We start from the raw sequence: 27,351 nt of genomic DNA on the forward strand, positions 1-27,351 counted from the left end.
AAGAGCCATTAAACACATTAAAAGATCCTTAATATCACTGGTCAGTAGTCAACAGAGAAATGTAAATAATAACCACAACAAGATACCACTTCACACTCACGAGGATAGCTATAATCAAAATGTCTGACAATAACAAGTATTGACAAAGGACTGGAAAAATCAAAACCATCACACACTGCTAGTAGAAATATAAAATGGTGTAGAGCCTTGGGAAATAGTCCAGCAGTTTTTCAAAATTTAAACAAAGAGTTACCATATGACACAGTAATTCTATTCCTGGATATATATATCAAAGAACTGAAAACAGATGTTCACACAAATACTTGTAAACTAATGTTCATAGCAGCACTGTTCACAATAGCTAAGTAGAAATAAGCCAAATGTCCATCAAAGGATGGATAAATGGAAAAACAAAATATGGTATGCCCATATGATGGAATATTATTCAGCAATAAAAAGGATGGAAGTAGTAATACATGCTATAGCATGAATAAACCTAGAAATATTATGCTAAGTGAAAGAAGTCAAGCACAAAGGGTCACAGTATTACTCAATTTACTTACGGATTACTTTATCCAACATAAGTAAATCCAAAGGGACATACAAAAAGCAGACTAGTGGTTACCAGGGCTGATGACAGGGAAAATGAGGGATGACTACTTAATAGGTACAGGGTTTCCTTTGAGGGTGATTAAAATGTTTTAGAACTAGATACTGGTGATGGTTTCACAACATTGTAAATGTACTAAATGCCACCAAATTGAACACCTCAAAATAGTTAAAGTGTGAATTTTATGTCTATTTTATCCACCCCTCTCAACACACACACAAATACAACTTGTAGAGTCAGAGATCTGAGTTAAGACTCAACTAATGCTTTTTTAGAAAACTGTATATACTTACAATGTTTAGCACGATGTTTTGATATATGTACATATTGTGGAACAGCTAAATGGAGCTAATTATCATATGCATTACTTCACATATTTACCACTTATTTGTGGTGAGAATACTTAAAATCTACTCTTACTAATTTTCAAGTATACAATACATTGTTACCAACTATAGTCACCATGTTGTATAATAGATCTCTTGAACTTATTCTACCAGTCTATTATAAAATTTTGTATCCCTTCACCAACATCTCCCAATCCTCCCAACCACTGGTAACCACACTATACTGTTTCTATGAGTTTGACTTTTTTATATTCCACACATAAGTGAGATTATGCAGTATTGTCTTTCTGTGACTAGCTTATTTCACTAGTGCTTTATGACTCCATTTCCTCATCATAAAAATGAGGATAATAGTAGCTACCTCAAAAACTATGCCTTAGTGAGGACTAAATAAGACAGTGTATATTAAAATAATTAACAGGATATGACATATAGACAGAACTCAATGTTAGAATTAAAATAACTAATCTTTTCTGATATGTTTATTTATACAGAAAATTTTATTAAGATGCTAATGAAACAAGTTGAAAATCACTAGCTGAAAAGACAGGATCACTAAGAAGTAGATCCCTACAAGACGAAGGATGTTTGCATCTCTAAATGATTGCATGCTGCAGAAACTCCCTAACTGCTCCATCTTCCTTAACCCATGCATACTGGACTGTAACCTGACCAAGTAATAAACTTCTATTGCTTTAAACCAGTAAGATGTCAGGGTTTACCAGTCATGGAAACTAGTATTATTTACCTTGAATAATACATGTAATCAAGAATAGATGTCACATGTTAAAAGTTATTATATTTGTGAACAGGCGGCTCACCAAATAGATTCTAGAACTGAAAGAAATAGGATGAGCTCATATTTAATATAGGGAAAGAGCCTAACTATTCCGCCCTCCCTCACTCCAGTTTAAAGGGATAAGTCATAACTCAAAGTCTCTCTTCTAACCCTTAAAACATTTCAGCTCCTCTTCCTTCCCTTCCATACAAGGGAGCTGTTCACATTAACACCAGCAAATTGCCATTTGTTCATATTGGACATCCTACACCAGTAAGCTCCACCTTAACTCCATCCCCAATACCTACACTTTTACCTGCAAGTCTGCATAAAGCTCAAGAGAAAGAAGACTATGTAGAATTAGCTGAATTTACAAAAGAGGAGTCCTTGTGAACTGGCTGAAACTACAGAAGAGTGAAAATTCTTGCCATGAACCCTGGACGGAGGTGCATCTGCTGTATGCTGTGGACCTGTGGTTTTCCATTTGTTCCTTTCTCCCTCTGTCTCCCTCTACCCAGTATGGAGGGCCCTGAACGCAGAACAGACTAGGTTTCAGGCATGCATTTTTATAAGTAAATTATTTTTATATTCATTTGTACCTTCCTGTTTTTAATGTTTAAAATTTGGTAAAATTGTCCTGATTTCATTATATTTATCATTAAGATTGCCATCTAGTGTAGTAAATGATACTCGTTTCTATTACAATAATGAAGCAGTTTCTACCTTAAATACATTCATGAAAAGAAACAGTCAATCTTAGGAAAAAGTATCAATAGCAGGTGTGTATTTGCATTTGGCAAATGCATAGAGGTAGTCCATGAAGTACTAAAGTTTCAGAACTATTAGCATAGCTGACAGAAGTCTGGAGGTAGAAGCAGGAAAAGAAAGTAGAAGAGGTTTAGGAGCACACATTTCCTTTTCCAACAAAATGTGGTGTCAAAAGATACTCTAAAAGTAATGGTCAAGATATAGAGCTGTAAGAATATTATTTTAATTTTAGAGGGAATTTAAAAAGATCTAAAATACAGTGGGTGTGGGAGCATGGCAGAAGTGTGTAATCATTTAAATTCCTCATCATATAAACAGATACTGTTTATAATAAATGAAGAAAACAACAACTAAAAGCAAAGGTCAAAACGGACTGCATCTATTTGGGAAGATTGTTGTGAGCACGTAGAGGTAAGTTTTCCTTTTCCTTTTTTTTTTTTCTTGAGACAGGGTCTCTCTCTGTCACTTAGGCTGAAGTGAAGTGTTGCGATCTCTGCTCACTGCAACTTCTGCCTCCCGGGTTCAAGTGATTCTCCTGCCTCGGCCTAGCGGGTAAGTGGGATTACAGGCATGCACCTCCTGGCTAGTTTTTGTATTTTTAGTGGAAATGAGGTTTTGTCATGTTGGCCAGGCTGGTCTTGAACTCCTGACCTCAAGTGATTTGCCCGCTTCAGCCTCCTAAAGTGCTGGAATTGCAAGCATGAGCCACTGCACCTGGCCAGTTTTCCTTTTCATGTTAAACTTTTACACACTGTTTAAATTGTTCTCATCTGCATTTTTTCCTTTAAATAATTGTTTTATTGAGATATGAATCATATCTTGCATATATACATTAGAAATAAAACTTGGCAAATAAATTGTCTTCTGATAGGTTTTTGTTGAAATAAATATATGCAGTATTATTCTTTAGTACGTGGACAAACTAACTAAGCATGTGCCAGGGAATTCATTCCTCTTCAGTCCTAATGTTTGAGTAACATATTTAAAATTCATTGTAATAAAATTATTTTAAATAGTTACTTACCAAGGTTCTGTGAGTCACCAGGTTTATTTTCATTCATTTTACTAGGAAAAATAACATTAATACAGTCAACTTAATTGTAAAAGTCTCAAATTAACAACTTTTATTAAATGTAGTCAACGCATAATGACAAATAAGTCATATAAAACTCTAGTATTTTAATTTTTCTTACCTTTAATACATCTAAGACCAGTAGTTCTCAACGGGGGTGTGTTAAGAGTTGGGGAACATTTTTAAAATTAAAGGGAATGTTTTTTAGCTGTCAAAACAATTAAGATGACCACTGGTATTTAGTGGAAAGAGGCCAGGATTACAGGACATCTTGCAATGCACCAAACAATCCTACACAACAAACAATAGTGTAGACTTTCAAATTTCCATCTGGACATTCAAGTAGGTTAAAAAAAACCTATTTGTAATTATCTTAACCTAGAACCTAAGCCCATTTTACATATTAACAAATTATATTTCCAGAACTACAACTCCTATGTCAATCAAGGAAATTTCTATTTAATTTTTATTCAAAGCTTTAGCCAGAATTGTTCATCATTTAGGAAAAAAGAAAAAAACCATCATCAACAGCAATGCCATTCATATTTATGCAGCCTATAAAACAATCCTTTGGCTGGGTGCAGTGGCTCACACCTGTAGTCCCAGCACTTTGGGAGGCTGAAGCAGGTGGATCACCTGAGGTCAGGAGTTCGAGACCAGCCTGGCTAACACGGTGAAACCCCGTTTCTACTAAAAATACAAAAAGTTAGCAGGGCATGGTGGCATGCGCCTGTAATCCCAGCTACTCTGAAGGCTGAGGCAGGAGAATTGCTTGAACTCGGGAGGTGGAGGTTGCAGGGAGCCAAGATCGCATCATTACACTCTAGCTTTGGCAACAAGAGTGAAACTCCGTCTCAAAAACAACAACAAAAAAACAAAAACAATCCTTGATTAGTCTATACCATATTTGTGGCTGTTGCATTTGCCAGGATTCTATACAGGACTGCAGGCACCTGACTGTCTCATTACCTCTTCTAGTACGGTGGTGCTCAACCATTTACATACTGAAAGACATTGGTCTGTCCCTATCTCTTCACTCCCCACTAGTTAAACAAATAAAAATACTTACAATCATTACTGAAATATAACTTTTTTCCAAAAGATCAAAGAAAGGAAGACCAACATCTTAATAACATTAACGTTTCACTTTACCAAGGGTATATGAACATTTCTAGCGCACTAGAAATGTTAATGAAATTTAAGTATAATGTATGTGCAATCTCTTGGTATTTAAGTGGAAAAGAATAAACATCTTAATGCCACTAGGTAAATATAACCTCATTTATAGTTGCAAAAACCAGTTCTCAGAAAGGTTAAACACCTGTCCAAGGTCAAGAAGTTAGTTGGTGGGAATACACCAATCCATAGCTGAGTGACTGCAGGTTACACCACGGCATTTCACATGAAAACAATGAAAGAGCACAAAAAATAATACAGAATATTATATATCAAAGAGTGAAAACCACAAATAAAAACTGTTATCAGATTTCATCAAATCTAAGACACCACAAAATGTAGGACACAGATTATTTTGTGAAGACTGATTAACCAAATTAAACTGATACAATGCTTCCTTACAATCAGAATTTATATTTCATACTGACTGTAAAAAGTGTTTCGGATTTAAACATAGATTCGCTCATACGCATTTCCGTGCTTTCCTAAAAAGTCATAGTCCAAATTTCTTAAATGGCTTTGACTCTAAGCCTTCAATATTTTTTAATTCCTTACAAAATCATATTCTATGCCATCAAGATTGGTATTCTTAAAAGAATGTATAAAACAACTAAGAGCCCAGTTTTAAGGGGGCTTGGGAGTTAAGCAGGTCTAGACTACTATTTTTCCTAGCTCCACTCCACAACTATTAATGTAGGGTTAAAGGAACACTCCTTTACTGTCTCTTGGATTTTTTTTTTTCTTTCTCTTCTTTCTTTTAGAGGCACTAGTAATTCTCTACAGGTACATGATGGGGCTTTTGATGTTTATACATTCTCAAACAATAACTACAGAACTGCCTTAAGTGAACAAATTGATTGAGGATCACAAGCTATAGAACATCATTTTAAACATGTGGGTACATCTAAGACCAGTTCTCAATAAAACTCAGAAACAGATCCATATTTTTCCAGTCATTTTCAACAAAGACACCAAAGCAATTCAACGAGGGAAAATAAAATCTTTTAAACAAATGGTACTAGAAAGACTGAATATCCATATGGAAAGAAGTGTGTGTGTAGAAGGGGTGAGTCCATCTTAAAATTGATAAAATATAATAGGAAGATAAAATGCCTCCTCTTAAAGGACTTCTCTACAATTCAACCTTTGGTGATGAATTCAATGTATCATAAATCAATCTATACACATGTATTTATTGCAGAAAATTCCATAAACACATAATAGTACTTCACTTAGAATAAACATAAAAAGTTTAATTTATAAAGGATGTTTTAGTCATTCGACAACACAGATTTACATCTACACTGTCATTCAACCTAGACACCACAAAATGTAGGGCATTTAAATTTTACCTAAATGCTATCCTTCTCCAAAATCCTGTATGAAATCTACTGTAACTCCATTTGGTAAGAAGCCCTGTGGTTCCTCTCCTTTGCACTCTCACTGGAGTGGGTCAATAAATTTAATTTTATCAGACTACTGGTTTATCCCTGGTGGTGTTAGGCTGACTGGGCTAGGATGAGACAAAGAATAACACAAATGGCACAAAATGAACAATTAATGAATCTAGATAAAGGATATATAGGAGTTCCTTATGCTATTCTTACAACTTTTCTCTAAGCTTGAAATTATAACAATATCAAGTTACCTAAAAGTTGAATATTCTAAAGTAAATCCACAATTCATACTTTTGATCAGTCCACATTAGCCTTCTTCCTAATCCCTAGTATGTGGAATATAACTTTTGTTTCTAACTATGAAGATCACTTTATTTCAAACAAGTCTCTAAAACAAAACCTTAGCAAAAAATACTATTCACGTATTTTAGAGTTGAATTTTATAATTTGTTTTAGATGTTTTCCTTCAAGAATATGAATTTTAAGACTTCCCAAGTAGAATTTAAAAAAATGATATCTAGGTGTATATTTTAATAACAGTCCAAGTCTTAATAACAGATTGGGCTTTAGAAACAAAATAAAACCATTCCCTTCCCTGGAAAATCAACAATTTAATTAATACCTTCTGCCAAAAAGTATTCTGAGTGTCCTCCACTGCTTACCTCTACTTGATCAGTCAGTGATACACTTTCATACTTCTTCCTTCAAAAGGTAGGGCCTGCCCCTCTCCTTGACTGTAAATGTGTTTAGTGCTTGCTAACTTGCTTCAACCAAAAAGACTGTGGCAGAAATGACAATGTCATAAAAGGCATTGTGACTTCCTCCTCACTATCATGGATCACATGCTATGGAGGAAGACAGCTGCCATGTCATAAAAATGGCACACACCATGGAGACATCCAGTTGGTAAGGAATGGAGGCATTCTACCTTCTGTCATGTGAATAAACCATGTTAGAAGTGAATCCTCCAACCCCAATCAAGCCTTCATACGACTGCAATTTGGCTAACAGCCTGAGAGCAACTTCATACAAGACCCTAAACCAGAACCACACAGCAAAGCAACTCCCAAATCCCCGATCAACAGAAACTATCAGTAATTAAACGTTTATTATTTAAAACCAGCAAGTTCTGGAGTTATCTGGAGTTATTTGTTACATGACAACAGATAACTAATACAAAAAAGTAAGTCAAATTCCTTCTCAGTCGGAATTTATTCAAATGGCTAACATTTGAATAAATAAACAGATCCTAACCACCCAACTTCTTTCCTTTTTTTTTTTTTTTTTGAGACAGAGTCTCACTCTGCTGCCAGGCTGGAGTGCAGTGACACAATCTCGGCTTACTGCAACCTCTGCCTCCTGGGTTCAAGTGATTGTTCTGCCTTAGCCTCCCAAGTAGCTGGGACTACAGGCGTGCCCCACCACACCCAGCTAATTTTTATATTTTTAGTAGAGACAGGGTTTCACCATGTTGGCCAGGATGGTCTCAGCCTCTTGACCTCATCATCTGCCTGCTTCAGCCTCCCAAAGTGCTGGGATTACAGGCGTGAGCCACTGTGCCTGGCCCCATCCAACATTTTCTAAAGTGCCTAATCTTGCTGAAAAAGGTGACACTGAATATACAGAAAACATGCTGGAATCAGCCACTTGAAAGAGAAATAGATTGATTTTTTCAATCTAGCATTTTTAAGAAATGAACATTCTTGCTATAGAAATGACTTGATTTAAATCACTAATCAGAAAGGTTCAACTTAGTCTGTGCATTGCATTATTCGATGTACTCTAAATTCTTTCTCTTTATAACTCAGAAATGTTGTCTTTGGATGTCCTATACATAGCAAATAATTAATTTTTCTGATTCAGCACTGCATAATAAAACATGATGCTTGTCAGATGCATAGTTTGCAAATATTTTCTCCTATTCTGTAAGTTGTCTGTTTACTCTGTTGGTAGCTTCTTTTGCTGTGCAGAAACTCTTAAGTTTAACTAGATCCCACTTGTCAACTTTTGCATTTGTTACGATTGGTTTTGGAGTCCTTGTCATGAAATCTTTGCCCATTCCTATGTCCAGGATGATACTGCCTAGGTTGTCTTCCAGGGTTTTATAGTTTTGAATCTTACATTTAAGTCTTTAATCCATCTTGAGTTGGTTTTTGTGCATCGTGTTAGGAAGGGGTCCAGCTTCAATCTTCTGCATATGGCTAGCCAGTTATCCCAGCACCATTTAATAAACAGGGAGTCTTTTCCCTATTGCTTGTCTATTGTCAGTTTTGTCAAAGATCAGATGGTCGTAGATGTGCGGCCTCATTTCTGGGCTCTCTATTGTGTTCCACTGGTCTATGTGCCTGTTTCTGTACCAGTACTATGCTGTTTTGGTTACTGTAGCTTTGTAGTATAGTTTGAAGATGGGTAATGTGATGCCTCCAGCTTTGTTCTTTTTGCTTAGGATTGCCTTGGCTATTTGCGCTCTTTTTTGGTTCCACATGAATTTTAAAATAGCTTTTTCTAGTTTTGTGAAGGATGTTATTGGTAGTTTGATAGGAATAGCAGTGAATCTGTACATTGTTCTGGGCAGTATAGCCATTTTAATGGTATTGATTCTTCCTATCCATGAGCATGGGATGTTTTTCCATTTGTTTGTGTTTTCTCTGATTTCTTTGAGCAGTGCTTTGTAATTCTCACTGCAGAGATCTTTCACCTCCCTTGTTAGCTGTATTCCTAGGTATTTCATTCTTTCTGCAGCCACTGTGAATGGGATTGCCTTTCTGATTTGGCTCTAGGTTTGGCTGTTTTTGGTGTATAGGAATGCTAGTGATTTTTATATGCTGATTTTGCATGCTGCAACTTTGCTGAAGTTGTTTATCAGCTCGAAAAGCTTTTGGGCCAAGACTAAGGGGTTTTCTGGATACAGAATCATGTCATCTGCGGAGATAGTTTGACTTCCTCTCTTCCTGTTTGGATGCCCTTTATTTCTTTCTCTTGCCTGATTGCTCTGGCTAGGACTCCCAACACTATGTTGAAGTGGTGAGAGAGAGTATCCTTGTCTTGTGTCGGTTTTCAAGAGGAATGCTTCTAGCTTTTGCCCATTCAGTATAATGTTGGCTATGGGTCTCTCATAGATGGCTCTCATTATTTTGAGGCATGTTCCTTCAATACTTAGTTTATTGAGAGTTTTTAACACGAAGGGGTGTTGAATTTCATCAAAAGCATTTATAAGGAACTTTAATTTACAAGAGAAAAACAACCCCATTAAAAAGTGGCCAAAGGATATAAGCAGATACTTCTCAAAAGAAGACATACACGTGGCCAACAAGCATATGAAAAAAAGCTCAACATCACTAATCATTAGAGAAAGGCAAATCAAAACCACAATGAGATACCATTTCACACCAGTCAGAATGGCTACTATCACAAAGTCAAAAAAATAACAGATGCGGGTAAGATTGTGGAGAAAAGGAAACACTTACATGCTGTTGGTGGGAGTGTAAATTAGTTCAACCACTGCGGAAAGCAGTATGGCAATTCCTCAAAGAGCTAAAAGCAGAACTACCATTTTACAAAACAATCTCATTACTGGGTATATAGCCAGGGGACTATAAATCATTCTACCATAAAGATACATGCACACGAATGTTTACTGCACCACTATTCACAATAGCAAAGACGTGGAATCAGCCTAAATGCTCATCAATGACAGAACGGATAAAGAAAATGTGGTACAAATACACCATAAAATGTTGCACAGCCATAAAAAAGAGTAAGATCGTGTCTTTTGCAGGAACATGGATGGAGCCCGAGGCTATCATCCTTAGAACAGTAACACAGGAACAAAAAACCAAATACCGCATGTTATCACTTGTAAGTGGGAGCTACATGTTAAGAACTCATGAACACAAGGAAACAAGAGACACTGGCGTCTACCTGATGCAGGAGGGTGGGAGGAGGGCAAGGAGCAGAAAAGATAACTATTGGCTATTGGGATTAAAACCTGGATGATGAAATAGTATGTGCAACAAATCCCTGTGACATGTTGTTTACCTATGTAACAAACCTTCACATGTACCCCCAAACCTAAAAAAAAATGAACTGTATTTTATTTACTACAAATGCATGAAGGATCCTGGTCTGTATCCTGCACTGGGGAATAAAACTGCTCCAAAGGATGCCATTGAGGCAACTGACCAAATCAATATATTGTTGAAAGTATTGTATTTATGCTAAGTTTCCTGAAATTGGTATTCATACTTAGGTTATTTAGTAGACTATCGCTGTTCTTAGGAAATACTGAAGTATTAAGCAGTAGGGGGATCAGATATATGCAACGTACTCTCCAACGGTTCAGAAAAGGGAAAGTACATGCAAATGTACAACACTGCAGAATGATAAAGTGAATGTGGAAAATAATAAAAAGTGGTTAATCTAGGTAAGGGCACATGTAGTTCTTTGTACTTTTCTTGCAACTTTCCTGTAACTTTAGAATTACTTCAAAATAAAAAAGGTTTAAAAATAATTGAATTAAAAGTAATATAAAACATTCCCAAAAATTTCAAGATCAAGACTAACCCAGTGTGATGGTTAATTTTATGTGTTATCTTTACCAGGCCACAGGATGCCCAGATAACTGGTTAAATTTACATCTGGATGTGTCTGTGAGAGTGTTTCTGGAAAAGATCAGCATTTGAACTGGTGAACTAAGTAAAGCAGATGGCCATCCCCAGTGTGGGTAGACATTAGCTAGTCCACTGAGGGCCTGAATAAAACCAGAAGGCAGAAAAAGGTTAAATTTGCTCTCTGACTGCTTGAGGTAGGACATCAATCTTCCGTCCTTGGTGTTCCTGGTTTTCAGGCCTTCGTATCGGAACTGGCACCCATACCATCAGCTCTTTGGCTCCAGACATTCAAACTACACTGCAGGACTTTCCTGGGTCTCCAGTTTGCAGACAATGGGGCTGTTCACACTACATAATCATGTGAGTCAGTACCTTATAAATTAATCCTTCCCTCTCCTTCTCTACACACACACACACACACACACACACACACACACACACACACACACACAAATGTATATCCTATTGTTTCTGTTTCTCTGGAGAACTGTGACTAATACACCCATGCTACCTCGGGATAGATAGTTAATACACTTTAGGTGCTCCTACAAATTTGGAGACAAAAAAATACTCTTAAAGATTTGTTAGTTACTTGGGTTCACAGTAACAGCAAAGATAAAATTAGAAGAAAGACATGGAATGGTACAGGTTAAAAGCTATTAGAATTTTTTTTCATGAATCAATTATTCACATTCTAGGAAATATATATATCTCAAAAATGTACATAAAAGCCAGGCACAGTGGTATGTACCTGTAGTCCCAGCTACTTGAGAGGCTGAAGCAGGAGGACTGCTTGAGCCCAGGAATTTGAGTTCACCTTGAGCAACACAGTGAGACTTCCATGAAAAAAAAAAAAAAAAAGTACATAAAACATCAATATGATCTTCAATATTTTTTAACTATAAATTATTACAAAAAGTAGCATAGTATAGTAGAAAGAGCATTGAAGGTATGAAGTTTAGGCTTTCCTTCGTGTTCTATATATTTTTTCCTGAGACCTCAGCCTCAATTTTATCATCCCTCAAGCTAGAATCTAATTACAGGTTATTGTATGAATTAGAAGCAACACATAAATGCCACGAGAGCACTTGGCAAATTTAGTCAATCATCGGTAGTTTTTCTTTTAGTTAAAAAAAAAAAGGATACTATATCTTAACTGGGTTTATCTTAGAAATATAAGATTAGATATCATCTGAAAATTAAAGTAATACACCATGTTAATAAAATAAAGGGGAAAAAAGTATTATCATCTCAATAGATGCAGAAAGAGCATCTGACAAAATTCAACAACCAATCATGATAAAACTGTAAAACAAACCAGAAACAGATGGGAATTTTCTCAACCTAATAAAGGGCATCTACAAATGTGCATTAATTTCCACATTGTATTGCGAATCAATCTCAACAGATACAAAAGGGCATCTGTCAAATGTCAATATCCAATCATAACAAAACTGTAAAGCAAACTGTGAGTAAAATAAATTTTTTCAACCTAGCAAAGGGAATCCACAAATGTTCACCTTAATCTCTGATTCAACAGTGTACTCCAAGGGAAAAGAAGACAAAACTGTGAAGGATGAAGTAAAACTGTTTTCACATATGGTCATCTAAATAGAAAATCCTACCAACACATTTACAAGAATAAGTGACTTTAATAAGTTCTAATGAAACAAGGCAAATTTGTATAGCAGCAAGAATTAATCAGAAAATTAGAGAACAATTCTATTCGCAATGGGTAAAAACTTAGTAAAAGATGTGCAAAAAGACTACACTCTGAAAAGCTGCAAAACATTGCTGAGAGAAATGAAAGATTAATCTCAACCAAAATCCCCAGCAGGTTTTTTTTTTTTTTTTAGAAACTGGCATGCTGATTCTAAAACCTATATAAAAATTCGAAGGCCTTGTAATAGCAAAAACGTTTTTAAAAAGAAAAAGTCAGTGGTCTCCAACTATGTGATTTCATGACTCCTTATAGAGCTATATTAATCAAGACAGACATATAGCTCAATAGAACATAAGGGAAAAGTCAGATATATAGCTCAATAGAACACCAGGGAAAGGCCAGAAACAGACCCAGACAATTGCTTTTCAACAAAGATACCAAGGTAATTCACTGTATTCAAATGGTAGTCTATTCAATAAATAGTATTGAAATAACTTAATGTTTTGGGCAGAGGGTGGGGGAAGAACATTGACCTCATATATTAAAACTTAATTCAAACTGGATCACAAGAAAAAAAAACTTCTAAAAGAAAACACAGGGAAGATTCTTCATGATCTTGGGGTTTGGCAAAGACTTCTGAGGAAACTGAATCACAGAAAACACTGATGAATTAAACATCAAAATTAACAACTTTCTAATCAAAAGACATAGTTAAGCAAGGAAAAAGGCAAAACACAGATGGGGAATAAAAATTGGCAAAACATATACCTGACAAAGGATTTATATCCATAATGTATAAAGAATGCTTACAACTCAAACAGAAGACATCACAATAAAATGAACAAAATGGACAAAAGATTTGACCAGACACTTAAAAAAAAAAAAAAAAAAAACCCAACATAGCCAACAAGCAAAAGAAAATATGAACATGACTGGTCATAAAGGAAATGCAAATTAAAATAGAAAAAAAAAAAAAAAACACTACAACACCCACAAGAATACTTAAGTCTCACAAAAAATGAACTCAAAATGAATTACGGTTCTAAATACAAAATGTAAAAATACAAAATGTAAAACTATAAAATTTCTAGAAAAAACACACAGGAGAAAATTTCTGTGACTTTATGTTACATAAGATTTCTTAGATACAATACCAAAAGCACAAGACAAAAAAAGACAAACTACACTTAAAGTTAGTGTCGTCTGCTCATCAAAAGACACTGTTAAGAGAATAAGACAAGCCTCAGACTGAGAAAGTATTTGCAAATCATAATCTGATAAAGGACTTAGTTAGAGCCACAATATATTTTTTGAAAAACTCTTCAAACTCAGTAATACAGAACACATTAACAAAAATGGTGGAGCAAGGGGCTCTGCAGGTCTGTACTTCCCTAGAAACAGAAAAACCTGGCAAAAAACTCACAATCAACAGTGTTTCAACAAATAGAGAATGCCAATAAAGAAGCAGAAATGATAAAAAGGAAATAGAAATTCTGCAGCTGTAAAGTATAATAACTGAAATAATAAATTCATTACAGAGGTTTAACAGTACGTTTGAGCAGGCAGGAGAAAGAATCAGTGAACTGGAAGACAGTGAACTGGAAGACAGGTTAGTTGAAATTATCCAGACTGAAGAGCAGGAAGAAAAAAAATGAAAAAGAAACAGAGCCCAAGAGACTATGAGATACTATCAAGCATACCAATATATGCTTAACGGGAGTCCAAGAAGGACCACAGAAAGTGGAACAGAAAGAATGCTTGAAGAAATAATAGCCAAAACCTTCCCAAATTTCATATAAGACTGAAATCTATACATGTAAGACTTCAATCTATACATTTTTTTATGAAGTTCAAGATCTTTAATCAGGACAAATTCTAGGAGTTCCACATTGAGACACAGTATAGTCCAACTGACAAAAACAAAGACCAAGAATCTTGAAAGCAGCAAGAAAGAAGTGATTAACACATACAAAATATCCCCAATAAGATTAAGAGCCAATTTCTCATTAGAAACCGTAGAGTTGCAGAAGACAGTGAGATGACATATTTAAAGTGCTGAAAGATAGGAAAAAAACCCAAACCTGTCAGCAAAGAATCCTATCTGCAGCAAAACTATGTTTCAATAGTGAAGATCAGTACACATACTCACATGGGAGGCAGGCAAGTAAACAAATATTTCACACACATGCAGTGTAGTCTTATAGAGGTGGTGATATTATAACGTAATTGTGAAAGATAAATATGCTGAGCAGACAAGGCAGAAAAAGCATTCTAAGTAGAGTGTGCGCAAAGGCACAACAGCATGTGAAAGCCTGGGATGTCTGGGGCATGTCAGGAATTTCTTCTGGAAGTTGCTCTTGCTGATTCTGCCATTTGGTTGGATTATATAAATCTCCTTGGATTGGATAATCAGACAGTAATATAATCCCCCCCCCTTCACCAGCTGGTCCTAACCCTGACCCAGTGGGCAGCTCTTATTCCAGTCCTAGCCCCTTCCACTGACCAAGTCAGGCTCTAAATAACCAGCCCAATCCAACCTACCCTTCTTAAAGCAGGTGGCATCTTTTTTACTACAGTTCAGGTCATAAAGGCTATTCTGTCACAGCTGCCACAGGACCAGGTCTTCTCCCGTCTAAAAAAAAATAAGGACTCAGTTACATCTTAACAGGACAATGTATCTGCTACCTTATGTGACAGAGCAATTAAACTCTAAGATTCTAGACAGGACCCACGCAGAGGAACACGGTAGAAAGAACACTACACTTGAATCATACATTTTGTGTCTGAACTCCTGGCTCTGCCTTGTGTCCAATGGAGATGATAATACATACCTATTAGGGTTCTTATACGCAAAGTAGAAGAAGTCATTCGATGGAGAGAAGGAAGGGTGAAAGGAATTCAGAAAGAGCAGAAGTTTCTGAGATCAAGAAAGACCAAAAAGTTTCTAGGTCCCTAACTGTTAATGGTGGTTATCCCTGGGAAGACAGAATGGGGTAGGGGCTTTTTCTTTTAATTTCTTATACATTTTGGCATTGTTTGAATTTTTTTTACAATGAACATAATTTTGTACTTAAAATTTATTTGGCACATATATTATACCTCAATAAAAAGTTTCTTAAAAGTTTACATTATATTCTCTGGAAAATCATCCAGGAGACAGATAAGAATGGCTGTTTCTCAGGTCTGGTAGACCTGGGGTCTAGGGTGAAAGGGAATCTTTTAGTAGATCTACTAGAGTTGCTAATGGGACACCAGACAGTAACTCAAAGTCATATGAGGGAATAAAAACACCAGTAAAGGTAACTACAGAAGTAAATATATAAGCCAGTAGTATTATTGCACTTTTGGTAATTCTCTTTTTTCTATATGATTTAAAAGAAAAACACGTAAAATAAATATAAAGCAATGTTATTGGGCACATTATGTATAAATGTAAAATGAGCAAAAAATATAAAAATGTAATTTGACACAGTAACATTTAGGAAGAAGGATGAGATAAACAGAAGGGTAATTTTTGTATACTATGAAAGCTAAGTGGGTACTAATTCAAACTAGGTTGTTATAAGTTTAAGATATTAATTGTAATCCCCAAGATAGCCACTAAGAATATAACTAAAAAATACGTGCAGAAAAGATAATGAGAAGGGAATAAAAATGGTACACTATACAAATCAAGTCAACAAAAGGCAATAATGAAGGACATGAGGAACAGAAAACATATGACATAAAGAAAACAAACACTAAAATGGCAGAAATCCTTCTTTAACAGTAATTAAATGTAAATGAAATTACGCTCTTCAATTAAAAGGCAAAGGTTGACAGAATGAATTTTTTAAAAATCCATACATACACTATCTACTAGAGTCAAGCTATAGATCACAAAACACAAATAGATGGAAAGTAAAAGGACAGAATAAGATATTTCATACAAACAGTAATCAAAAGTAAGCTTGGGTGTTTATACTAATATCAGACAAAATAGGTTTTAAGTTGAAGATTGTTAAAGGACTCAAAGGACATTAAAGACTGACTAAAAAGCTCAATCCATTAAGACATGACAATTACAGAAGACATGACAATTATAAACACAAACCCACCTAATAAGAGCCCCAAAATATATGAGGCAAAATTTGACAGAAATGATAGGAGAAATAGTTTAGACTCAACAGACATATACACCCTACAACAACAGAATGAAACATTCTTCTCAAATGCACGTGGAACAATATCCATGGACAACCATATGTTAGACCACAAAATAACACATTTTACAAGACTGAAATCACACAAAATATCTTCTCCAATGACTACAGAATGAAACCAGAAATCAGTAAGAAAAGGAAAACTGGAAAATTGAGAAACATATGCAGATTAAATAACACAACTTTAAATAGACAAAACATCAAAAACGAAATCACAAGGGAAATTAGAAAATACTTAGAGACAAATAAAATCAAGCCCCCAAAACAATGTCTTAACTTTTTGCCCAAAGAAACTAGAAAAAGACCAAACTAAACCCAAAGCTAGCAGAAGGAATGAAATAATTTAGAGTCCAGATAACATAATAAAAAATTTTTTAATTGAGAATCAATGAAATAAAAATTTCTTGAAAAGATCGACAAAATTGAAAATGTTTAGTTAGATGATCCAGAGAAAAAAGAAGACTCAAATTACTAAATCAGAAGAAATCAAAGTGGGACACTGCTACAGACCTAATAGACATAAAAAGAATTAAATGGGACTATTATGAACAATTGTACTCTAAGCAGTTAGTTAACAAATTAAAACAATAGGTTAAATAAACAAAAGTGACAAGAAGAAATAGAAAATTTCAACAAATCTACAAACAAGGGATTGAATCACTAATGAAAAACTTCCCAACAAATAAAAGTCCTAGCCCAGATGGGTTCACTGGTGAACCCTATTAAACCTTTTTTTTTGTATCCCCCCCAAGACGGAGTCTCACTCTGTCACCCAGGCTGGAGTATAGTGGCACTATCTCGACTCACTGCAACCTCCGCATCCCGGGTTAAAGCAATTCTCCTGCCTCAGTCTCCCGAGTAGCTGAAACCCTACTAAACCTTTAAAGAAATATTGGCACCCATTCTTTCTCAAACCCCTCCAAAAGATATGAGGACACTTCCTAACTCATTTTATGAAGCCACCAATACCCTGATACCAAAGCCAGAAAAAGACATCACAGAAAAGAAAACTACAAGCCAATATCTCTTATGAACATAGATGCATATATCCTTAACAAACTGCCAGCAAACTGAATTCTGATAAAGAAAATTTTGTACCACAACCAAGTGGGATTTATCCCAGAAATGCAAAGGTGGTTCAACATATGGAAATCAATCAATATAATATAGCATTTTAATTGAGAAAAAGGAAAAGGTCACATGCTCATCTCAATAGATGCAGAAAAAGCATCTGACAAAATATAATACTCAATGATACACTCAAACATTTAGGAATATAAGGGAACTTCCTCAGCATCTATGGAAAAACCTGTAATTAACAAAATTATTGGTGAAAGACTGCACACTTTCCACCTAAGATCTGTAACAAAACAAAGACACACACTTCCACCACTTCTACTCAACACTGAACCAGAAGGTCTATTCAGAATAATAAAGCAAGAAAGCAAGAAGTAACTCTATTCAAAGAAGGCATGATCTTATATGTAGAATTTCCTAGAGAATTCACAAAAAACTGTTAGAGCTACTAAACGAATTCAGCTAAGTTACAGGATGCAAGATCAACACACAAATATCAGTTGTACTTCTATACAACAATGAACGATTCAAAAAGGAAATTAAGTAAACAAATCCAGTTACAATAGCATAAAAATTACTTAGTAATAAATTTAACCCTGGTGGTGCAAGATTTGTGCACTGAAAACTACAAAACAGTGCTGAAAGAAATTAAAGAACCCTAAATAAATGAAAAGACATTTTGCATCCATGGGTTGAAAAACTGTATCATTAAGATGGTTATACTCCCCAAAGCAATTTATAGATTTAATACAACTCCTGTCAAAATCCCAATGGCCTTTTTTGCAGGAATGGGAAAGTTAAGCCTAAACTGCAAGGAATCCTGAATAGTCAAAATGATCCCCAAAAGGAAAAAGCTGGAGGATTCAAATTTTCCAATTCCAAACTTACTACAAATCCACAGTAATCAAGACAATGTGGTACTGTACTGGCACAAGGACAGACATACACATCAATGGAAAAGAAGAAAGAGTCAATAAATAAACTCACATTCTCTATAGTAAACTGATTTTCAATAAGGGTGCCAAGACCACTAAATGGGAAGAAAACAGTCTCTTCAACAAATGGTCCTGGGACGACCAGATAAACATGTAAAAAGGAATGAAGTTGGCCGGGTGTGGTGGCTCACGCCTGCAATCCCAGCACTTTGGGAGGCCGAGGCAGGCAGATCACGAGCTCAGGAGATCAAGACCATTCTGGCTAACGTGGTGAAACCCAGTCTCTACTAAAAATACAAAAAAAACTAGCCGGGTGTGGTGGTGGGTGCCTATAGTCTCAGCTACTTATGAGGCTGAGGCAGGAGAATGGCGTGAACCCAGGAGGCAGAGCTCGCAGTGAGCCGAGATTGCACCACTGCACTTCAGCCTGGGCGACAGAGCGAGACTCCATCTCAAAAAAAAAAAAAAAAAAAAAAAGGAATGAAGTTGAACCCCTACCTCACACGCATTAAAAAAATCAACTCGAGGTCGGGCGCGGTGGCTCAAGCCTGTAATCCTAGTACTTTGGGAGGCCGAGACAGGCGGATCACGAGGTCAGGAGATCGAGACCATCCTGGCTAACACGGTGAAACTCCGTCTCTACTAAAAAATACAAAAAACTAGCCGGGCAAGGTGGCGGGCGCCTGTAGTCCCAGCTACTCTGGAGGCTGAGGCAGGAGAATGGCGTAAACCCGGGAGGCGGAGCTTGCAGTGAGCTGGGATCTGGCCACTGCACTCCAGCCTGGGCGACAGAGCGAGACTCCGTCTCAAAAAAAAAAAAAAAAAATCAACTCGAAAGGGATCAAGACCTAAATGTAAAAGACGGAACTATAAATCTCTTAAATGAAAATCTAGGGGTAAATTTTCATGACCTTGTATTTGGCAATGGTTTCTGAGATATGACAACAAAAACACAAGAACAAGAAAACAATAAATTGAACTTTACCAAAATATAAAACTTATGCATCTAATGACAATCTACAGAATGGGAAAAAATATTCAGAAATCATATTTTTATATATAGGTATAATTCTATACCTAGAATACATTAGAAACTCTTACAATGCGACAATAAAAAGACAAGTAATCCAACTTAAAAATGAACAAAATATCTGAATAGACAGTTCTCCAAAGAAAATATTCAAATGGCCAACAAGCACATGAAAAAACACTCATTATATTAGTGATAGGTAAATCAAAGCCACAATGAGATACCACTCCACGTCCACTACGGTAGCTATAATAATTATTTTTACAAACTAAAATAGTAAGTATTAACAATGATATGGAGAAATTAGAACCCTTACATATTGCTAGTGGGAAAGTGAAATGATGCAGCAAGGATGGAAAACAGTTTGGCAATTCCACAACATATTAAACAAGACTACCACATCACCCAGCAATTCCACTAGGTATATAACCAAAAGAATTGAAATGTTTCAATTCAAACAAAAACTTGCATACATATATTCATAGCAGCACTATTCACAAAAGATATCACAAAGGTCAATACTTTATTTGTGACAACTAAAAACTGTAACAATGGTATATGGATAAAACAAACTGTGGTATATTCATACAAGAGAATACATTTACTAAAACTCATTGCACTACACCCCTAAAATGGGTGACTTTTATTGCATACAAATCGTATACCAGATACTTGTTTAAAAGTTAACAATTTTTATTTAAAAGAAAAAGGTAAGCGTAAGATAAAAAGCAGTGGCTGGGCACGGTGGCTCACGCCTGTAATCTCAGCACTTTGGGAAGCCTAGGTGGGCAGATCACTTGAGGTCAGGAATTTGAGACCAACCTGACCAACATGGCGAAACCCTGCCTCTACTAAAATCACAAAAATTAGCTGGGCGTGGTGGCGGCTGCCTGTAACCCACTACTCGGGAGGGTGAGACGGGAGAATCAGTGGAACTGGGGAGGCGGAGGTTGCAGTGAGTCAAGATCGCACCACTGCATTCCAGCCTGGGCAACAGAGTGAGGCTCCATATCACACACTCACACACACACACACACAAGCAACAAAGTTACAAGTTTACATTAAGTTATAAATATGTAATTAGTCCTCAGGAAACAGGTGTCATCCTCCCCCACCCTGCCACCCATTGGCTCCATATGTCCATTTTCATGTTTCTTCATGATTCCACTGTCATAGCAACACATAAGACCTTTCCAGCTTGGCTTCCAATAGTCTTGTGATATCCCAACTCTAAAATCAAGAAATCACATGAATGGTCTAGCCTGCATCAGATAGGCAGCTCCGATATAAATACCTGTACCACTTTTGTTGGGGAAGTGGTATGGGATGGGCTTTATGTTCCTTAGACCAACCCTACCCACTGGTCATGAGAATGATGTTCCTACATTGTTGGACAGGTGTTTAAAGAAAAGCTGTGGGCAAGGAGATTAGGTAACTGTCTTAACTGTTCAAACTGAAAAGGCAAAGTTTTCTGTTTTTTAATTCCTAACATTTTGAATTCAGATACTTCTTATTACACCTAACATATACCACTCTTATAATTAAAAAAAAAAAAAAAAACTGTACCAAGAGGAAGTTAAGTATTTTAAAAACACATTTTAAAAGTTACTAAATCTTTTGGTGCCTCAGTTTCTTCATCTTAATATAGAGATAATAAAACAGTTGTGAGGATTAAGTGAGAAAATATGCATAAAGCATTTTAAATTCATGAATATTAACAAACATTGCTCCTGATTTTTTCCCACTTGAAATGTCTTCTGAGCCTATAATTTCAATACTTATTTTTCCAAATTAAGTTTATAAACCATATGCTATCACTAAAATCTCTACTAAACTACAAAGAATTATATGCTATAATCTCAGAAAAAAGCCAAGCCTTAAAAAAAAAAAAAAAAAAGCAACAACTTTTTTTGGTCATTAACCCAAGACAAAATGTGTTAAATTGTTAAAATAATAAGTACTCACTAACATACACAGTTTTAGAGTATCATGACACTCACTGTTCTGCACTGTGCACTGTAGACATAAAAATTAAAAGGACAAGGGCAGTCTTGCACTATATATTTATAAGCAAATTGCACCGACGAAGAAGCATGGCCTGGAGAAGTCTTTAAACCCATTTGAGTAAAATCTCATGGGGATATAAAAAGGCCAATGGCTAAATATGTAAAAATATGTAGTAAGAGATAGATTTGGAGGATTCTAGTAGTATTGATGGAACATCAGCAGGTTGGAAGAGAGTGGCATAATATTATGAAGATGGTCCTTGGGAAGAGAAATTGGTACCAGACTCCGAAGGGCTCTGTAAATAAAAAGGAAAGCTAAGAAATTTGAATTATATATGGTAGACAATGGGAAGCCATCAGAGATTTTTATGGAGCAACATCTGGAGGGAGACTGAAGAGAGGCAAGAAATACTACTTTTTTAAAAAAGCATAAACTTTTGAGTTAAATCTGATTTCCGACTTCAGTTCCAATGTGTTATTAGTTGTGTGAGAACAAATTACTGAGCCACTCTTAGCCTGTTTTCTTATTTAAAGATAACTACTTCAGCGATATTGTAAAGATTAATCAATGTATGTGATGCGGTTTTTACAGTTTAGTAACTCAATGTAATTGGAGACTTATGTATCATTTGCTATGTGGCACACACTATTCTAAGGTCTTTGTATATATTAACTCATTCAACCCTCACAATAAATCTACAAAGTAGGTAACCCCATTATATGGTAAAGGGAAATGAAGCACAGAGAGGTTAAACAGCTTGCTAAGGGTCATCTAGCTACCAAGTGGTGGAGATGGGCTTCAAACCAAGGCAATCTGGCCCCAGTTCCAGGTCTTTAATCAACACATTATAATGCCTCTCCAGGAAAGATCAAATCAGTGTTTTTAAAACTCACAGAATTTTCTAACCTTTCAGTTAAATATGCAGACTCTTCAATGTCATCCTCCAGACCTACTGATTCGGAATCTGAGATCTGGAGTGCAGGAATCAGTATTGAACAAATCCTTCAAGGTAATGTATACACAATAAATTCTGAAACTCACTGATTTAAGAAAGAGCAAAAATTCAATGAAAATAATACAGGTAGAAAAAAAAGAAAGAGATTAGGATATAGCGATCAATTTTTAAAAATTACCATTTGTTGACAGCACATATGAATTGAACAGAAAGGCTTAGAGAAGTATAGCCAATGTCTTTGTTACAAAGACACTTTATGAAAAATGCTCATATTTTAACTATCCTAAATACCGAGTATTTACATCTATTCTTCCTGGCTAACACTTAAAACAAAAGTTCAATAGCAGGAAGAATGGGTGTGCTGGAATAGCCAGCACTGGAGGAAGGAATGTCTTTATTCTGATTATTATAAAGTCCTACTTTTTTAAAAAGATATTTATACATTTACGTGGTACAATATCCTGGTGTTAAAATCTTAAGAGGAACTTAAAATATCTTTTCGTATTCAGCTACACAAAACTGACGATTTTTAATAAAGATATAAAACTTGTACACATTTAAAGTTCCCATTTATAGTTTACATTTATGGCACACTTTTATGACCATTCCAGAAGGCATGACTTTACTACTGGGTTAGGCAGAGTTCCATATTTCAGGTAGTTCATCAGTAAAAATAAAAAAGCCCAAAATAATAAAACCCAAAGAAAACAGATGCTCAAAGCATTAGTAGAGTACTTCCAAAAAGACTCCATAAGGCAGGGCGGTGGAACTAAACCTTATCCCTATTGTTTGCAAACTAAGACCCTAGAGAATCACTACCGCTGTTACTATAGCCGGTTTAAATGAGCAAGAGTCTCGGATTTTTGCGGTACATGAAAAATGTCAACTGTGAAAGAAAAATATCCGGGTTTTAAATACAAAAGATACTCGAATTTCAGTTTAAATGCCACCCAGGCATTTCAAAGACTGTCACTTCCCTGCAGTCCAGAGTTAATCAAGGTTTTCCGGGTATCTCTCTTAGTAGGAACTCGGAGCCACATAGAGCATCTTTTCATTCTAAACCTGCCCCAATCTTCCATCTTTCATAAAAAAAGATTTGTTTAAACGTGGCAACGCTTTCACAATGAGATTTCACGACTGTTGAAGCTTCAGCATTCGAGTCGAATTGGTGGATATAATACACTACGGGTTAAAAAAAAGCCACGGAGGATGCGTATAAACAAGGTTTACTCGTGGGGGACCGGCAGGGCCTCCGAATCCTCAACACTGAGGGCTGGCTGGTGTGCGCAACAGTCGAGAGCGCTGACCAGCAAACGCCCCCAGTGCCCCGAATACCCAAAGTCTCCAGGCCCGGACCCAGCACCAGACGTCCCCAAAACCACTGCGAGGCCCCTGATGCGCCGTCCGGCCTCCTGACACCCTGTCCCACCCCACGGTCCCGCTTCTCACTCTGGAACGCTCTGCGTCTTCCCGTTCCCCATTTACTCACCAAGGCGAGCTGGGCAGAAGTTCCAGAGCGTCAGTGCCACTTTTCCCGGCCCGCTCTGCGTCGCCGCACGCCGATCACGAGCAGCCACATTCAACGGCCCACAGGATTCAAATTCCCCCACTTCCGCTCGCAAACCCGGAAAGAGCGGTCAGCCCCGCCCCCGGGGGCGGAACCCTAGGAGGCGCTAGTTGTGTGGAAGGGCTCTGGCGCTCCCGCCCTGCTGCCCGGTGGTGGCCTGGCTGTGTCGCCTTGGCTTGTTTGTTTTGTCTGGTCTCTCTCCCTATTTAGGAGCTCAGAAAAACTCCGCGCGCGGGGTCGTTGTTTCCGCCTATTTGCTCTTGAGGGAATCCTCTTGTTTCCGAAATGGACAGAGATGTGCTGAAGTTTCGTCACCTTCGAGGAATGGGGCTAATGAAAGCACGAACCGAGCCGGGAGGGTTTTATCTTTCCCTTCATCCTCGAGGAAACAGCAGCAGCAGCAAGAAGGAAAACAAACAAACCCTCCAAATACTTAGTGCAGCCTTTCCTGGGCCTCTTCAGTCCTATCCCGGCACAGTCAGGGCTTTTAATTTCTTTCTGTCCCTGGTTTGGGGAAAACAAAAAGCCAAGTTCACCCGTATTCAGCCAAAAGTTCAAAATAAATGGTCTGACCAATTCCTGGTCTCAAATAAACTATTTGATGGTAAGTGTTAGAAGGCAATAAATTTTATTTCCCCCCTCTGATAAGGGCTCACTTTGCGAGATTATTAAGTATTGTCCCGTGAGATTATTGAAACAACAGTATCTTTTCCTTTATCGAGGACAACAGTATATCTTTCATCCAAAACCTCTTAAGCTTCTGAAGAGACATCTATCTGGAAACTTCCAGAAACTAAAGGAAGGACTGGAAATGCTAGGGGGTGAAGGGCACTAAATAACTCTGACCTTTGTGGCTGTGATTGATGTTGCCACCAGATCATCCTCACATCTAATGGCATTGAATTACCTAACGGATCAGTACAAACCGAACCATGACAGCATACGTTTAGCCTTTGTCAAAAATGTAGTTTGAAAGGTTTACTAGATTTCTGGGAACCTGCACAGGGGGTGTGGAAACCATTAACTGATGTACTGTTTTTAACAGTGGAAGATAGAAAAGAACCTGTGTCTACAAATAAGGGGTTATATACATGTAAGTTATGATACTTTAGCATCTAATATACTGACACTGTGGGCACTAAAAGTAATGAAGTAGATCAACAGGTACTGAAATGAAATATTGAAAAAAGTTTAAGGACTGTAGTATCCTTTGAAAGTGTATGTGTGTATATGGTTACAAAGTTTGGGGATGGATGCATAAGCTGTAAACCTCTCTGGGAACGGGACTGGTAAATAGGAGTAGGAAGAGATGGAGAACTTTTACCTTTCACTTTATCACTAGTTGTTTTTTTAAGATAATAAGTTTTTAATTTCACAATTTTGTTCTTTAAGGAAGATTGTTAGAAACTGAATACATTCTAGATACAAAATCAGGTTTAATAAGCGTATAAATTTCTAATGTTTAGATAGTCTATGTCCATTCATTCATTCAGCAGTTCTTTCTACAATTACATATAATGATTTGACCACATATTTTATCATTCATGATATATTGTATTATTTTATGTTCCACATATCTAATATGACCCCATTAAATATATTGCTCCTTGAAGTGTCTTGAAGGCAGAAACTATGTCATATATTTTTCTATGTCTTTCATAATTCTTGGCACCTTCCCACCATTAAGTCATCCTTCACAGGAATTAAATTCTCAACTTGACCTGTACACAAAAGTTAAAAATGACCTGGAAAAGTCACCCAAAAGATTATACATATATCTTATTTTCTTTATACAACTCCATGGGCAAGGTTTTTTTTTTTTTATAATTAGTTTGTCACCTGAGTTCTCCTTGGTCAGTCCTTCTCTACAACCCTTAATGAATTCTTCAGTTTCTTCCACTAAAATGTTGTCAAAGTCATTATCACCCAGAAGCCTGGCCATCACTTGGAATAATGAGATTCAGTTCTCATCAGTGGTGGAGAGCCCTGTAAAGTCATTCACATTTTTTTCCCGTAAGATTAGCCAGGCTTAATTGTATTGTCTAGGGCTAGTGTTCACTGAGTGGCCTATCTGGTTATTTGTACTATTTAAAATGTTCTTTTTTTTCACCCAGAGTGAGTATAGGTGATTTTGAATACAAACAATATTCAAGTAATGTTACAGCATTTTGTGAACAAAAAAGATCTTCAATAAACACCCACTGACTAAATCAAAGAGCCTGAGTAAATACAACTTACGGACTTTTGAAAGAAAATATTCATTGCAGGATATACTTGAATCTAACAAACCCGGCTATCAGACAGGCATTCTGTGAGCTTATAAACATTTTAAATTAAGTGAAATTAACATAAGTATTCCACTTAATACATGCTGCAAAAAATGAAGAACAAAACTAAGAATTTTATTCAGTCTCTGATAATCCCTCAGTAATGTGAACTAGGTGAGAACTGAATTTTTAGAAAATTTGAGTCATAGCTAATGTAACCTTCTCTCTTTCCTGCTTTCCTCTTCATATTCAATCCATATATAGCAGAAAACAAGACAAAAACACTCCTGGGACCAAGGGTCATCAATTTTACATGGAAGAAACAACATAAACTGCTTTGGCAGAAGAGTTCCTATAATCTACTCTAAAAGATTTTTACCACAACCAACATGAGGAACAAAAATGATAAAATGCGTAGAAATTTAAAGGAAATTCACAAAATTAAATTGGATCAATTTAATTTAAAATAATTTTTAAATTTTAAATATAGTTTTAAAAAATTTTAAGAAAGATATAGAACCTGCTACTTTATAATTTGAGAACATAAGTGACTTCAATGTTCATATAGGAAAATTAATATGTAAGAATTGTTAAGACATATTAGAAAAAGAAAACAGAGGTTGGGAGTAGACAATTTGTCTTACTAGATAGTAAAAGCTTACCACAAAGCTGCTACAAAGAGTAGCCAAAAAAAAAAAAAAAAAGACCAAAAATATAGTATTAGCACAAAAAAGAAAAATACTTAGAGAACCCAGAAAAATGAAACTATATAGAGAATATTAATATATTATAAAGGTGATATTTCCGTTTCAGGAAAAGGATGGGTTCATTCATAAATTTTTTTTTTTTTTATAGGGAACATTTTATTTGGAAAGATTTTGAGCATTATT

General features: G+C 36.2%; 1 protein-coding gene across 1 annotated transcript in view; it reads right to left on the reverse strand.

Moving 5' to 3' along the window:
* Positions 1-24,266, reverse strand: part of G2E3 (G2/M-phase specific E3 ubiquitin protein ligase) — a 60,698-nt gene extending 36,432 nt beyond the window's left edge. Inside the window, exons 1-2 of the mRNA XM_023227428.2 lie at positions 24,117-24,266; positions 3,528-3,568 (exon numbers count right to left, since the gene is read on the reverse strand). Of these exons, the coding sequence (XP_023083196.1) occupies positions 3,528-3,564 (37 nt within the window). The 5' untranslated portion in view covers positions 3,565-3,568; positions 24,117-24,266. The remainder of the gene's footprint in view (positions 1-3,527; positions 3,569-24,116) is intronic.
* Between the last annotated feature and the right edge of the window lie 3,085 nt (positions 24,267-27,351).

Source organism: Piliocolobus tephrosceles, chromosome 6 (genome assembly GCF_002776525.5).
Source record: "Piliocolobus tephrosceles isolate RC106 chromosome 6, ASM277652v3, whole genome shotgun sequence".
Lineage (NCBI taxonomy): Eukaryota > Metazoa > Chordata > Mammalia > Primates > Cercopithecidae > Piliocolobus > Piliocolobus tephrosceles.